General features: G+C 38.5%; 4 protein-coding genes across 10 annotated transcripts; 1 reads left to right on the top strand and 3 right to left on the bottom strand.

The window, feature by feature from the left end:
- Nucleotides 1-745: 745 nt before the first annotated feature.
- LOC6632156 (suppression of retinal degeneration disease 1 upon overexpression 1) lies at nucleotides 746-4,897 on the bottom strand. 3 transcript variants are annotated; one of them, XM_032439712.2, is made up of 5 exons: nucleotides 4,701-4,897; nucleotides 2,707-2,809; nucleotides 1,857-2,513; nucleotides 1,617-1,783; nucleotides 746-1,550 (listed from the first exon to the last, which is right to left on the bottom strand). In XM_032439712.2, the coding sequence occupies exons 3-5, from the start codon at nucleotides 2,414-2,416 to the stop codon at nucleotides 1,450-1,452; spliced, it is 828 nt and encodes a 275-aa protein (XP_032295603.1). In that variant the 5' UTR covers nucleotides 2,417-2,513; nucleotides 2,707-2,809; nucleotides 4,701-4,897; the 3' UTR covers nucleotides 746-1,449. The 3 variants fall into 3 exon arrangements, with proteins under 3 accessions (XP_032295603.1, XP_015026314.1, XP_015026315.1); XM_015170828.3 differs by having other exon boundaries at nucleotides 2,718-2,809; XM_015170829.3 differs by lacking the exon at nucleotides 2,707-2,809.
- A 497-nt stretch (nucleotides 4,898-5,394) lies between these two features.
- On the bottom strand, nucleotides 5,395-6,559 carry Mgstl (Microsomal glutathione S-transferase-like). 2 transcript variants are annotated; one of them, XM_002055730.4, is made up of 2 exons: nucleotides 6,424-6,559; nucleotides 5,395-5,898 (listed from the first exon to the last, which is right to left on the bottom strand). In XM_002055730.4, exons 1-2 carry the CDS (start codon nucleotides 6,550-6,552, stop codon nucleotides 5,572-5,574), a joined length of 456 nt encoding a protein of 151 aa, XP_002055766.2. In that variant the 5' UTR covers nucleotides 6,553-6,559; the 3' UTR covers nucleotides 5,395-5,571. The 2 variants fall into 2 exon arrangements, with proteins under 2 accessions (XP_002055766.2, XP_015026313.1); XM_015170827.3 differs by lacking the exon at nucleotides 6,424-6,559 and adding an exon at nucleotides 6,007-6,204.
- Nucleotides 6,560-6,625: 66 nt separating this feature from the next.
- LOC6632158 (uncharacterized) lies at nucleotides 6,626-9,894 on the top strand. Of its 3 annotated transcripts, XM_015171254.3 has the most exons (4): nucleotides 6,626-6,715; nucleotides 6,772-6,956; nucleotides 8,769-8,892; nucleotides 8,978-9,894. In XM_015171254.3, the coding sequence occupies exons 2-4, from the start codon at nucleotides 6,915-6,917 to the stop codon at nucleotides 9,193-9,195; spliced, it is 384 nt and encodes a 127-aa protein (XP_015026740.1). In that variant the 5' UTR covers nucleotides 6,626-6,715; nucleotides 6,772-6,914; the 3' UTR covers nucleotides 9,196-9,894. The 3 variants fall into 3 exon arrangements, with proteins under 3 accessions (XP_015026740.1, XP_032295604.1, XP_002055767.1); XM_032439713.2 differs by lacking the exons at nucleotides 6,626-6,715; nucleotides 6,772-6,956 and adding an exon at nucleotides 6,990-7,523; XM_002055731.4 differs by lacking the exons at nucleotides 6,626-6,715; nucleotides 6,772-6,956 and adding an exon at nucleotides 7,648-8,504.
- Nucleotides 9,677-12,392, bottom strand: Ntf-2 (nuclear transport factor-2). Of its 2 annotated transcripts, XM_015170826.3 has the most exons (5): nucleotides 12,139-12,392; nucleotides 11,541-11,612; nucleotides 11,379-11,477; nucleotides 11,039-11,248; nucleotides 9,677-9,985 (listed from the first exon to the last, which is right to left on the bottom strand). In XM_015170826.3, exons 1-4 carry the CDS (start codon nucleotides 12,244-12,246, stop codon nucleotides 11,138-11,140), a joined length of 390 nt encoding a protein of 129 aa, XP_015026312.1. In that variant the 5' UTR covers nucleotides 12,247-12,392; the 3' UTR covers nucleotides 9,677-9,985; nucleotides 11,039-11,137. The 2 variants fall into 2 exon arrangements, with proteins under 2 accessions (XP_015026312.1, XP_002055768.1); XM_002055732.4 differs by lacking the exon at nucleotides 11,039-11,248 and having other exon boundaries at nucleotides 12,139-12,385.
- Nucleotides 12,393-12,421: the final 29 nt, after the last annotated feature.

Here is a 12,421-nt window from a genome sequence, read left to right as displayed (position 1 = left end):
TTTGTCGTTCAACAAAATGCAAGGACAAGAACGAGAGCAAGTAAGGGAGAAAGAAACATGTGAAATTTACGTAAGGAAAAAATGTGTCATTTTAATTTTTACACTGAAATGCATTAATAAAAATTTTAATATATTAAAAAATCTCACATGATCTAGTCTTTTATTTAACTTGCTTTACCCGTACCAATTACACAAAACTGTTCACAACAAATATAAATTTATTTGACTGTACGCACTAATAAGAGATGTTTTATTTTTTACAATGCAATTTAAATAACTTACTTAGTTGAAGATCATACTCGTTAAACTCTGTAGAACAGATCAGAATCAAGAGTCTTCGATTGCAAAACCAACCCGATTTTTGGTACCTTTTTTTGATATGACTCCTTGTCATTATTATTAATATTGATAAAGATTTTGAATTAATGCGCATCGAAAGTCCTGCTTTATACGAGACATTCAAGTTTTAAGACTTTTCCAAAAAACTTTAAATGAGCATAACTCGACTAAATGAAGTCCGATCGCGAAAGGATTGAGATAAAAGGTTTTTGATTCCAGGATTAAGTCTATAATTGCCATATGCCTTGGAAATCTTTCAGAATTAAAATTGTTGAATGAGAGTCGAAAATACTGCTCTATACGAGTCGGAAGAGGTATATCATTCCAAAACCGGAGTTTCTTTACCCGAGACATTTTATAAAAAGAAATAAGACCGGGACACCCCCCCAAGAAAAGCACGGATGAATTGCATTGCCATTAACTATATTTTATTGTTACATACATATACATATTAAACGCAAAAGCTTGAAACTGCGTACATAATTCATTGGGCATTGTACATACAATATAAAATCCAAATATCTTTTTGTTTTTCTACATGCTTGTATGCACTCATAATCGTAAGAAGATGAGTTGTCTTTTCTTTATTTTTTGGTTGTTTGTATATTTTAATTTATTTTATACAATACATGTTCGTAAATGTCGTTTTCATTTGCATCAATAGCGATTAAAGTACACGAAGAAAGGATTGTATATGCAACGGGATTGAAGAAGTGATCACTTTAGTAGCGCTGACGATCGAAACTTTAGCATCGGGGCGCAGCAATCCTTTCCACGATTTTTGCAACTTTACCCCGCCGAAACTTAACAAAATGTACAATTTCAAAAAATCAAAAAAAAAAAAAAAAAAAAAAAAAAAAAAAAAATCAATTCAAATGGAAAGTAAAACTGGAAATTAAAATTTAAAGACAGCATGTCGTGAAATTACAAGGAGACATAATTGCAGAAATTTTGCGGTTAAAGGGTGCTCCTCATACATAATTGAGGCATTCTGTATGCTCTCCAAATTAAAGTGTTGTTGTTGTTCCTGTTGTTGTTGCTGCTGTTGTTGTAGTTGTCTGTAGTTCTTGTTGTTGGGGTTTAGTGGAGGGCTGCCGCGTCGACAGGTTGCTAGGCAAACAACAGCCAACCGATGCAGAGAAAGGCGAGATACAAAAACAGTCTGGACAGCGTCTGCTCATCGTCGTACTGTGTGGTGCCGCGATTAGCCGCTATATATTCGCAATTGGGGGTATATATAAGTATATATGTTTATGTTGACATTCTAATTTACTTGCCAGCTGGACGCGGCTCGCCAAAGTTAAGCGATGATGTAAAGAAACCAAAAGGAAAAGCACCAATGCCAAAGGACACGTGGAAACTATCACCAAAACCAAAGCCTGGAAAACCAGGGGCTGGCTCGGGCTCTGTACGCTGGCCAGCAGGACGTGGTGGCACCTTATTGCTGAACAAAATATTGAAATTAATCAATTTTAGTTTATCAGCTTGGCGTAATTGTTTTGAATTATCAAACTCACCGTGGATCCTCCTGGCGTGTGCTATTGCGACCGTAAAGCGGTATTACTTTGTCCTTATCGACGGCTGCCTTGCAAACGGGGCATAGCTTACGATTAGGGCGTGTCAGCAGCCACTGATGCAAGCAGGGCCAGCAGAATAGATGGCCACACATGCTGACCACCGCATCCTTGGCTGTATCCAAACAGATATTACACTCGTACAGCGACTCCTCGCTGGGCTCCTTGTCCTTGTCATTGCTGCCGGCCTCGTTAGCCGGACCAGTTGCCGATGATGATGTTGCCTCAGCTGCGCCCGGCTCCTTGATATCTGCAAAGTTGCCACTGGCCAGGGCGCTGCCCGTGAAAGAATACGATGTTGCACGCTGGCGCAGCTCAGATGTGGCGTCAGCAGGCTTCCTGGCCCAGCCAATGTTGTCCGTATCTACGCACTCTGACCCATTTGTGGGTGAATTGTTGTTGTTGTTGCTGCTGCTGCTGCTGCCATTTGATGATGTGGAGGGCAGTTCGGGCGCCGTTGGCAACTGTGGCTCGCCAACCAGAGTCGCTGTTGCTGCCTCCATGGTCGACACTCTTCAACCGTCTACAAATGTGCCTCAAACTGTTTTTTCTGGTCTGTATGGGATCTGCTGGTTTTGCTTTGACGTCCAAACGCACGCGCTGAAACAACACAAACCATACCTATCACAACGGGCATAAATAACAGAACGAAAAAAAAGGAAAGCAATTATAGATATTATCAGCCAGTGTGAACCCACAACTGCGGCGAATTGGCAACGAGTCTATGTACGTTTAGGTGTGCGCGTATGTGTCTGGTCTTTCCGAGAGGGCGTGCGCGGACTGGAAAACCTACAAATACTCAACTGCCAATCAATAGTGGACACGTTTCCCAACATAAGCGGTCAATGCACAAAGGTGTCTCAGCTCAGCTTCCCGCTCGTATGCGTTCGTATCTCCTAAGAATTCAAAAAAAAAAACTGTTTAGAATTTGTGCCTAAACTAACTTCAATTTAATGTGGAAATTCATGCGTGTGAGACCTGCCACTATGGCTTCTGGATATATATTAAATATATATTTCAAATTTGTACGCCACAAATCAACAACGACTGCCAGGATTTGAATAACTCCAGATGCAGCACACTAGATACCTGACAACTTTCAATAGATACTTTAGGGAACGTAGGCGCAGGCTAAGATGAGGTTTTGCGAAAACCCTCGCGGAAAACTATTGCAGCTTCAAATTCATTTTCAAGATCTTGGTTAACATTCGTTTCATACTTTTCGAAAAGCCAAGAGTGTAAAGTGTAGCTTTACGGGCAAAACTCCATTTCTCGGCTCAAAGCTCATTCTCAAATCTCAAATCTATCAGAACTTTTAACGTGTACATTAAATTTGACAACAACTTTCAGTTCCGATGGGTAGATAAGAAAGCGGCGTCTAAAATATGAGGCGATGAGCTTGGCCAGTTATACAATATGTTCCTTTAAAAGTTAATAACAATATATATATATATATATGTAGTTACAGATATGCATGCATGTATGTATATGTACATATGTATTCCGAATGCGTCGCATGTTCATCGCAGCAGACGTAATCAGAGGTAATTGTCTAGTACTTGAGTTAAATTCGTGTGTTAATATGTGCGCATATATTTACATACATATTCATATATATGATGTATATGACCCATATATGTATATGTGGACCTGTTAATGCATGTTTAGATATTGTAAGCAGGTGCAAAGGTTTGCAATTTAAATGGCCAAAGAAGAACTCAAATCATAATATGCCGATAAAATACACTTTGGCGCAGGTCATAAATATTTATTTCCAACGAAACGTATGGCACTCGACTAGCAGCTACCCTGTGGCTGCGTATATGTGAACGTTTCTCAGTTTTACATTAGCATTATTTTGGTTTGGACCAGGTTTACGGTTCGAGTCCTTAGGCTCAGCTTGTGATTTCCTGCTTTTGCAGACATATGTACATACATGTAAGTATGTACATACATCAGCCTCTGCGATGCCCTTTTGCGGGGTATACTATAAGTGAGTCTTGCTACTGTGCACGGCTGCAGGTCTAAAGTTTACATTATAGCGCCCTAGATTGCATCATTATGGGCATCATAGTTGAGCGTTCACAAGCGAGGGGAGATCAATTTGAAGCAAAGAAGATGTTAAACGCGTGATGTTTTGAAGATAACGGCACTTACACCTAAAAGCTTTAATTGGTTGCGGATATCAATTGTTGCGTACCTGGCAGAACTTAAAGCGTTCGCTTCGCTGACGCTAATCAAATTATACACACACATTGTACATGTATTTGTTGGTCGGGGCAGAGCCAGCAGGCAAGCTTTTAGCCTTAGCATATGAGCAGCGTACTTTGCATCCGACGTGCAAAAACGTACGTACATGCTTACACACATATTTACCATACGTTAATATACATCGATGCACGTATGTGTGTGTGCATATATGTAAGTGTAGCGGTTACCCTATCAGATGAATAGGCATACAATACATATTGAAAAGTACACACACATACATATGTATGCGTGCACAATAAATACACACACAAATGCAAATCCATGTACTCGCTGCGCTACTGTTATTGTTTGCTTGTTTTGGTCAAAACGCTATACAAATGGGTTTTACAATGATTGGCACTCACATGAAATTTCTTTTTTTCGCGTCACATGAGTTGCTCTGTTTATGTTGAAAAGTTTTTCACAAACTTGACTAAGTTGAAATGTGTTTATTTTGATTTTCCTCAAGGCAGAACAGGTTGGGCCTGGCATACTACGTCAAAACATAGGCACATACACACACATAGATATACATACCTTTTAATAACGTATCATATAATTACACGTAATTTCTTTTGATATCAACGATTTACATTTATTAAACAGGCACTACAGCTGTTTATTGTGTCACATGAAATTTCATTGCAGTAATTCTTTATTTGTTACAAAAAAAAATAGATAGATATATATAAAATGGTCAGAACCAAAGCGATGGTGATATGCCTCTAAATTGATGGGTTGCGACAATCGACGAAGAGGTGGTGGTAACACAATCGATATGTATATATGCGTATATATCGATAAGCAAGTAAAGCAAAGCTGCTTTTTCGTTTCCGCTTACGATAGTTGTTGCGATATGTTTAACAGCTTGTGCTGCAATTTAATATTAATTTGATTTGATTTAATCACTCTGACATAGCGATTGAGCCATTTAAATTGAGTTATTCATATGTTCATATTTGCCACCACTTCTCAAGCAATTAATTCATTTAATAATTGGCGACCGCCATGCATATTTATACGATAGTTGCGTACTCAATTTTAGCATACCAGCATGACACTCAATTTTTAGTGTAACTATTGACATGATAATAACAAGCTTTTATACTTTGAACTGACAAGTTTTCCTAAACCATTAAACATAATTTACAAAAGAAAAAAGAATTGGGCAGATATTTATAATCGGCTAAAAAAAGAAAAATAAAATAATGATATTTATAGTACACCAAAATTATACAAAATAAAAAGTTTATTCGTTTTGCCAGGAAACATGAAGTTAAGATTTGGCGCAATTATCGAAAATTCTACTTCTCCCGTGCCAAAAAGCGGTGCATATGCTGCTACTGCAGCCTGCGTTTACTTTACTATAATAAAAAAATGAGTAACTCATACGTATATTAACAGCCGCTTAAAAAGCAGCAGCTGCGATAACTTGGAGTGCCATATAAGCCGTGGCTAACAACGCCACAAAGAAGGCGAGCGCACGTGCCGGCTGGGGTACCACCACGACGGCATAGACCAGGGTGTGAGCGATGCGAGAGATACCAACGGCACGGAACAGATTAATGGCCAGAAAGGCGCTGGGGTTTGTCAGTGTATAGAGCAGGCCGATTATAAAGAATGGGAGAATGTTCTCCAGATCATTGCGATGCGCGCGACGAACACGTTCCACGTTGGGGTCGTCGAATTTAACCTTCAGCTTTGGTGACATCAAATCCTCCTGATTGGCAAATGTCTGAAAGGCAAGAACCAATGTCAAAATATGTTTATTATCTGGCCGCTTTCACCTGCTGACCGGACTTTGACCCAGCAGCTAACTAATCCTCCTTCCCCGCTCGCTTACCTTGGTCTTGAAGCGCTGTATGGCCGTAAGCAGAGACATGGCCAACATTTTAATTACCAGCACACCGGTCCAGAACGTATAGCTCTTGAACACCGGGTTGGTTAGTGTAAGTAGTTCCAGACTCATGATTGTTTCTAATTTAATATATTTCTTTCAGTCGCCAATTGGGAACCGTCCTGGTGCGTTGCAAACTATCAACTGACGTGAGCACGACGTAGAATCTTATTATATGTATGCCGGCTGATGTTGCTCTCTGACGCTCGCTCTCTCTTTAGGCTCTCTCGCTGATAACTAACAGTGCTATGCGGCGGCAACAACACTTTCTGTGCTGGTGTGCGTGTGTGCATGGAAAGCGCCGAGTCATACTGACAGCACCAAAAAACATGCATACATACATAACTAAATATTGGAACTTACCAAAGTTATAAAACGCCAGATGCCGGTCACCAGACTCATGGAAAACATTTTGAGAACCAAGAGCGCACTCCATCCTATATAGCAGCGGAACACTTCGTTGTCCAATGAGATCAGCTCGCGATGCAGCATTGTGTCGATTTGAGATGCACTTGACGATTGAACTGCATTCCAAGTCTGAGCTAAAGCTGAAGCTGCCTGCCCTTCTAACTATTCCGCTGTAATTGCTTTGTCGAACCTGGTGTGGGTCCAATTTCTCTAACAGGGCGAACAACATGTCGACATTAAATGCTAAGTTAATAATTTTACATTAACATTTACATTTACATTTAACTATCCGTTTTATACCAGGTACCCATTGAAAATGGCTTAAAGGCTTGTTATAGCTCTGTGCAAATATGCGTAACTTCTCTTTCCCCGCGATTTAGCCACAAGTTGCCGCCTTGAGTCTTTCTATATATGTATACGCCTATAATTGTCGAATTGAAACCCTTATGTTCAATAAGGATCGTTCTTTCAACACCGGATTTATTCAAGTATGTATTTAATTCGGAAAGAAAAAAACACGGTATCTACTAGTCGGGCACTTGAGACTACAGCTCTGCTAGAATTTAATTACGTACTAGTTTAAGCTTAGTTAGTTGTTTTTAAAATATAACACGCAAACATATATATGTATATATATCATATACCAATATCTACAGATTTGTATGCATATTCGAAAATATTCGAGATCTATTTAAAGTGAATGCCACAATCGAGCAGACCCATCTAAAGTTGAGTGTAGGTCTTACGGCTGCACAAATCGCGGTGATTAAATGAAAATACAAAAGCTAACAAATTACAGTAATTACCATGAATTAGAAACAAAAAGCGAATCATTTTCAATTTAGCCCAGTAGCAGCGATTATGAGTATAAAAAAGGGCCCAGCACTTGCATTAGCTGTGCATATCTAGTTAGGTCTGAATTTAATATGAAAATTATATGTATTTCTTAAATGCCTGATATCGAAAACAAAAATAAATAAATAAGCTAGTCGAGAAGGCTCGCCATAGAGATATATTTATATTTATGTCTGGTGTCTAGGTCCAAAGTATCTAAGGTAAACTTTTGCATGGAGCATTTTATTGATATGCACATATGTATACATATATATATATATATATATTTATATATATGGAGGCTGGTATTCAACAATATATGCATATATTTATATACCAGCTCCCATATAGCAATCATAACACGTAGCTTACAAGCACCCTCAATATTTATTTATTAGATCTGATGCAACACACTCTACCTTAGTAACAGGAAGGCATACACCAATTTTATAGATTTTCTATAATATAGCAACACGTATCAGCTTATAATCCGTATAAGAGCTTAAATAGATTAAAAACTATTGCTCGTGCAGTTCCATGTTGCGATTCGATAGGAAAACTATTTTATAAATCTGGCACACAGCCGAGATGTGCCCAAAGGGTTGTGGGCGGGTCAGCTCCATTAAGAAGAGACCTTCAATTATGCAGCATGAAATTGTGAAGGAATGAGAAGCACACAGATTCATATTCAGTGCCAGATTCGGATTCAGTTTGCGAATATTTTTCAGCATTACTTAAAGTAAAGTGCGCTGTAATCTGTCAACTTCGTCTCCGTTTTTCATCATTGTCTGAATTTGTGGTGCGGTTCTGTCTCTGGCTCTGTCAACATTTTGCTAAAGAACACGGCAGGCGGCATGCACTTCAAAATGAAAAGCCTTCCTCCTCCGATTCTCGAGTGTAATTAATTAATTTCGCGCTCATTTTGCAATGCGAGCATTGTTTGTTGTCGCTGCAACTGCAACTGCAAAACATAAATCATAATGTGCAAATTTACATAATGTTCGCTGGGGCCACGATGCCAGCTCAGTGATCGTTCTACATTGGTCTCGTGGACACGCGTCGTCGCCGGAACAGCCTCCAAACTAATCCAAGGCTCTGAAGGATATATCAAGCAACTAAAAACGTGTGATTCGAATTAGTTTTTGAGAATGTCTCACGGTGAACGGAAAGCTCGCCTAAATGTGGTTAAATTTTTGGAATTGGTAAAGCTTGCTTCTATTTTTTTTTTTTTTCTTTTCTTTTTAATTTCTAGTGCATTTTCCACTGTGATATATCACAATTAACACAAATGTATACAAAGTCTTAAAGATTCACCGAAATATTCCGACCATCAAAAAGTTATAACCTTTAAGTAATTTGTTTCTTTCTGAAAATGTAAAGCTATGTAAAAAGAAAGCCACTTAAAAGTAGGGTATTTATAATAAGCTCTTACGGATTTGATCAATACTAATTGGATTTATCCTTAGGCCTTTTCCATCGCCTGCCTTGTGCTGCATTTCTACAGTTTCAACGATCGCGACATTATGACGTCATTCATGGCAACGGGCACATTCACCGGCTACATTATAGTTGTAATTGGTGTATTTGCAGGTAAGCAGCCAAACTCTATCCGACTTGCATATTTACATATATATATATATGGAGAGCGATGCTTATAAATTTTGTTTCATAAAAGGCGTTCTAATGCGTGCACCAATTCACAAGCGCATAGACATCTTCTTCAGTGTCCTCGGCTGTGCCCTGTTTGTGGCCAGCGGCGTCTTCATAATAGAGGCCTGGGAGTTCTCGTTTCGTACGCGCACACGGGATTTGGCGCTGATCAAGGCATCGCTATCTATTGTGAATGGTGTGTTGTTTGGGTTCGATGCTATCTTCACATTTCGGGATAAGTAATATAATTATCGATAAATATATATATATATTACATATATTATCGATATTCGCCCAATGACCTTGCATTTAAATCTAAATAAATAACGTATACGTACATACATATTTATACTTAACAGATAAACTTCTTGCCAAATTTAGAGAAATCACAACGCATACCATTCATACATTTTGTAAAAATTTAGTTTAAAAAAAAATGAACGATCAAAAAGACGCGTTTATTTTAGCATATTTTTTCTGCTCTCTCACTCATGTAGACATTTTGTATTTATGTTTTTAGTCCTTTGCATTAATCATATTTTATGTGACATTTTTTTTGTAATTGTTCTTGTCAATAAACAAAAATATAAGCCTACAACATGCATCTAATTTGATTATAATTAGGCTGAGGCCCGCCCATACACACACACAGCCATACATGCATACACATGCGGCAATTGGCCGCTGACACGGAAAGCATCAAAAATACTTAGCTCGAACGCGCTTTTACATGTTTAAAGTAGTTAGATTTAAATTTTTATTGTGTTTTTTTTTTTTTGTATGATTTTTATGCTTGATTGACGTGAGAAAATATGCAACACCGTCTTTTTAAGTTGTCGTCGTAGTTGTTGTGTTGATCTAGGGCTGCATCTTTGGATGTTGTTGCTGCTGGTTGCTGTTGGCTGTTGTTGTGGCTTTCTTAGGCAGAATTGTGTATGTTAAGGCGGAAAATATCATGAGCAACAAAATAGGTACCGGCATTGGCTTTCAGCACAAACACCTGAGAGAAAGCGTGTGGCGGATCGTCATCGCACTGAAAAACGTTTGAAAATAAATTATATTAATACGATATGCCTTCAAAATCGAACATTGTAATATCATATGTTTGCAAAATGTTTGTTTAAACGCGTGCAAATATAAAGTTAAGGTATAGCATTAAAAGAAGAGGAGCATAAAAAGGAGTATAGAGTGTCAGTAATGCACCAATAATCCAGAAGAAACTCGCTCTTCGGCGCACCGAAGCTGGGCATACCCTTGCAGACCATTTCATTTAATACATATATATATATATATATGTATGTTGCCTCAATTTCTAGCTAATCTTAAATACAATTCAAACAATAAACATTTTTGAAATATATAAAAACAGTATTCCAAAGAGGGAATACTAGAACAAGCTATGGGATTGATGTCTCCTATTAGGGGGATAACATCATCATAGTTGGCCTAAATTTTCATGTTTTTCATAAATAAATAAGTAATTTTTAAAAACATATTTTGGATCAAAAATAATTTGCAAATAAAGATCGAACTAAAACAAGTAGCCGAGTGATTCCCAGTCTGAAGCATATTTGTTGCATATCATATCATATATTCAGAAAACATGCACGTAGGGAAGAAGCTCAATTAGCTGGTATTACTTAAACTAAGACTGCAGCGGACTTTAATTTACCAACTTGACTGCAAAGGTAATAGAAATGTTATTATTCCAAAACAAACAAACAAAATTAGAAGCTTGGTTTTTGTTGCGGTGTCGTAAAAACCATGCACTAATTGACATATGTTAAGTTGCATTAAGACTTTAACAATAACCTGACTGCAAAGGCAACCCATGCGCAGAGTGTAGAGTAGAAAGAAGACACGATGATCGCAATGAGCTGGAGCCGGGGGAACAGAGGGCCTGCTGCAGCAGGTGTGTGTATGCATGTATGTATTTATGTACATATATTGAAGTCGGGTGTGCATGTAGTGTTTGTTAGCATGGTTCAATAGAACAATTATACAAAAGTATTAATCTCATTTAGTAAGTCAATGTTGTTGGTTTGTTTGTTGTTGTTACGATTAGATGCAACAAAATGCTGTTTACTTTGCCTGGCCAGGATCGCTCGCTGAGTGTGTTTCGGTTGTTGTTCTTGTTGTTGTTGTTGTTGTAGTAGTTGTTGTTGTTTACTGTCGATCTGCTTGGCTACACATCGTGCAGCGCAAGCCTAAAGATATCGTGCTGCACAAAGAAGCTAACGCCCACAGGCTTGAGCACAAAGGTCTGAATATACGCATGCGGCTGATCATCATCGGTCTGCATCAATACACGAGATATACGATACACGAAACATACATATATATATATATATCGATTCATATAATCATATACATATGCCTAACCATCTATGTAGTTGGCGAACGCATTGCTCGCTTATGATTCTCACCTGTAGACGTCCCAGCACATTGATCAAGACGCCGCCATCGAACGTGGGCTGCGAGTCAACTGTGGTGATTACGCGCGTGATCTTTTGGAAACTCAGACTCTGTGGAATGACAATATGTTGGTTACACCTTTTTCGATTTTTAATCTTAATGTCAGCACTTACCTGCACTTTCTCAAGTATCTTTGGCGCTCCTTGTATCTGATGGCCTTCAAAGGTCATAAAGGACTCTGTTGCCTGTGCAAAATGAATGGGAAACAAATTAAAAAAATATTCGTTTACTGCGTGCGTGTATACTAATACATAAACACACATTCGATTCATGTCTATGCATGTATGTATATACAAATATGACTATATGCGTGCATATGTATGTTGGCATATATGAGAATGTGTGTGTGCATGTGTGTGTGTGTGTGTCATACTTTTTATACGAAATTTCGAGAAAGCCACATTTATGCAGATATATTTATTATTTAGCTTTAATCTAAACTGCATTGATTGAGCGCCGAAAATAACAAAAATCTGTTTGCGCGCTCTTTTTGTCGCTGCAGCTCCAGGCAAAAATGTATGTTTGAGGCAAATTGTCAAGGGCGCATAGCGCGTCACCCGTGTGGCCAGCCACGGTAAATAAGCCTTTGTTTTTACATATCCTGGTTAATACAGAAATGTGTGTATGCGGTTTAAATTTAGTATCTGAAAGTGGCGGTGGGGATGGGGATGGCTAGGGAACTTGGTCGTCCAAATGAGGGACGCTACTCACGCTGTAGAAGTTAACCACATTAGCGCGGTTCGCCGGGTCGTCGAATATGCTATAATATTGCTGAACGAAACCCTTGCCGATATCCTCGTATTGTGGGTTAAGTGCCATATTGTCGATATCAGATTATTGTTGGAAGTATGGCTATACTTTAGTACAAACTAAAGAACTAATCAAAAAGTTTTGCTAAAACTTTGTTAATTTGAGACACTGAAAACGCAAGACAAACGGCAAGTGTGACCGAAAACGGGAAGCAGCTAAAAACAGGCGGTCGGGCAATTATTTT

Source organism: Drosophila virilis, chromosome X (assembly GCF_030788295.1).
Source record: "Drosophila virilis strain 15010-1051.87 chromosome X, Dvir_AGI_RSII-ME, whole genome shotgun sequence".
Taxonomy (NCBI): domain Eukaryota; kingdom Metazoa; phylum Arthropoda; class Insecta; order Diptera; family Drosophilidae; genus Drosophila; species Drosophila virilis.
The sequence above is the reverse complement of the archived record's forward strand: the minus strand, read 5'-3'. Positions and strand labels throughout refer to the sequence as shown.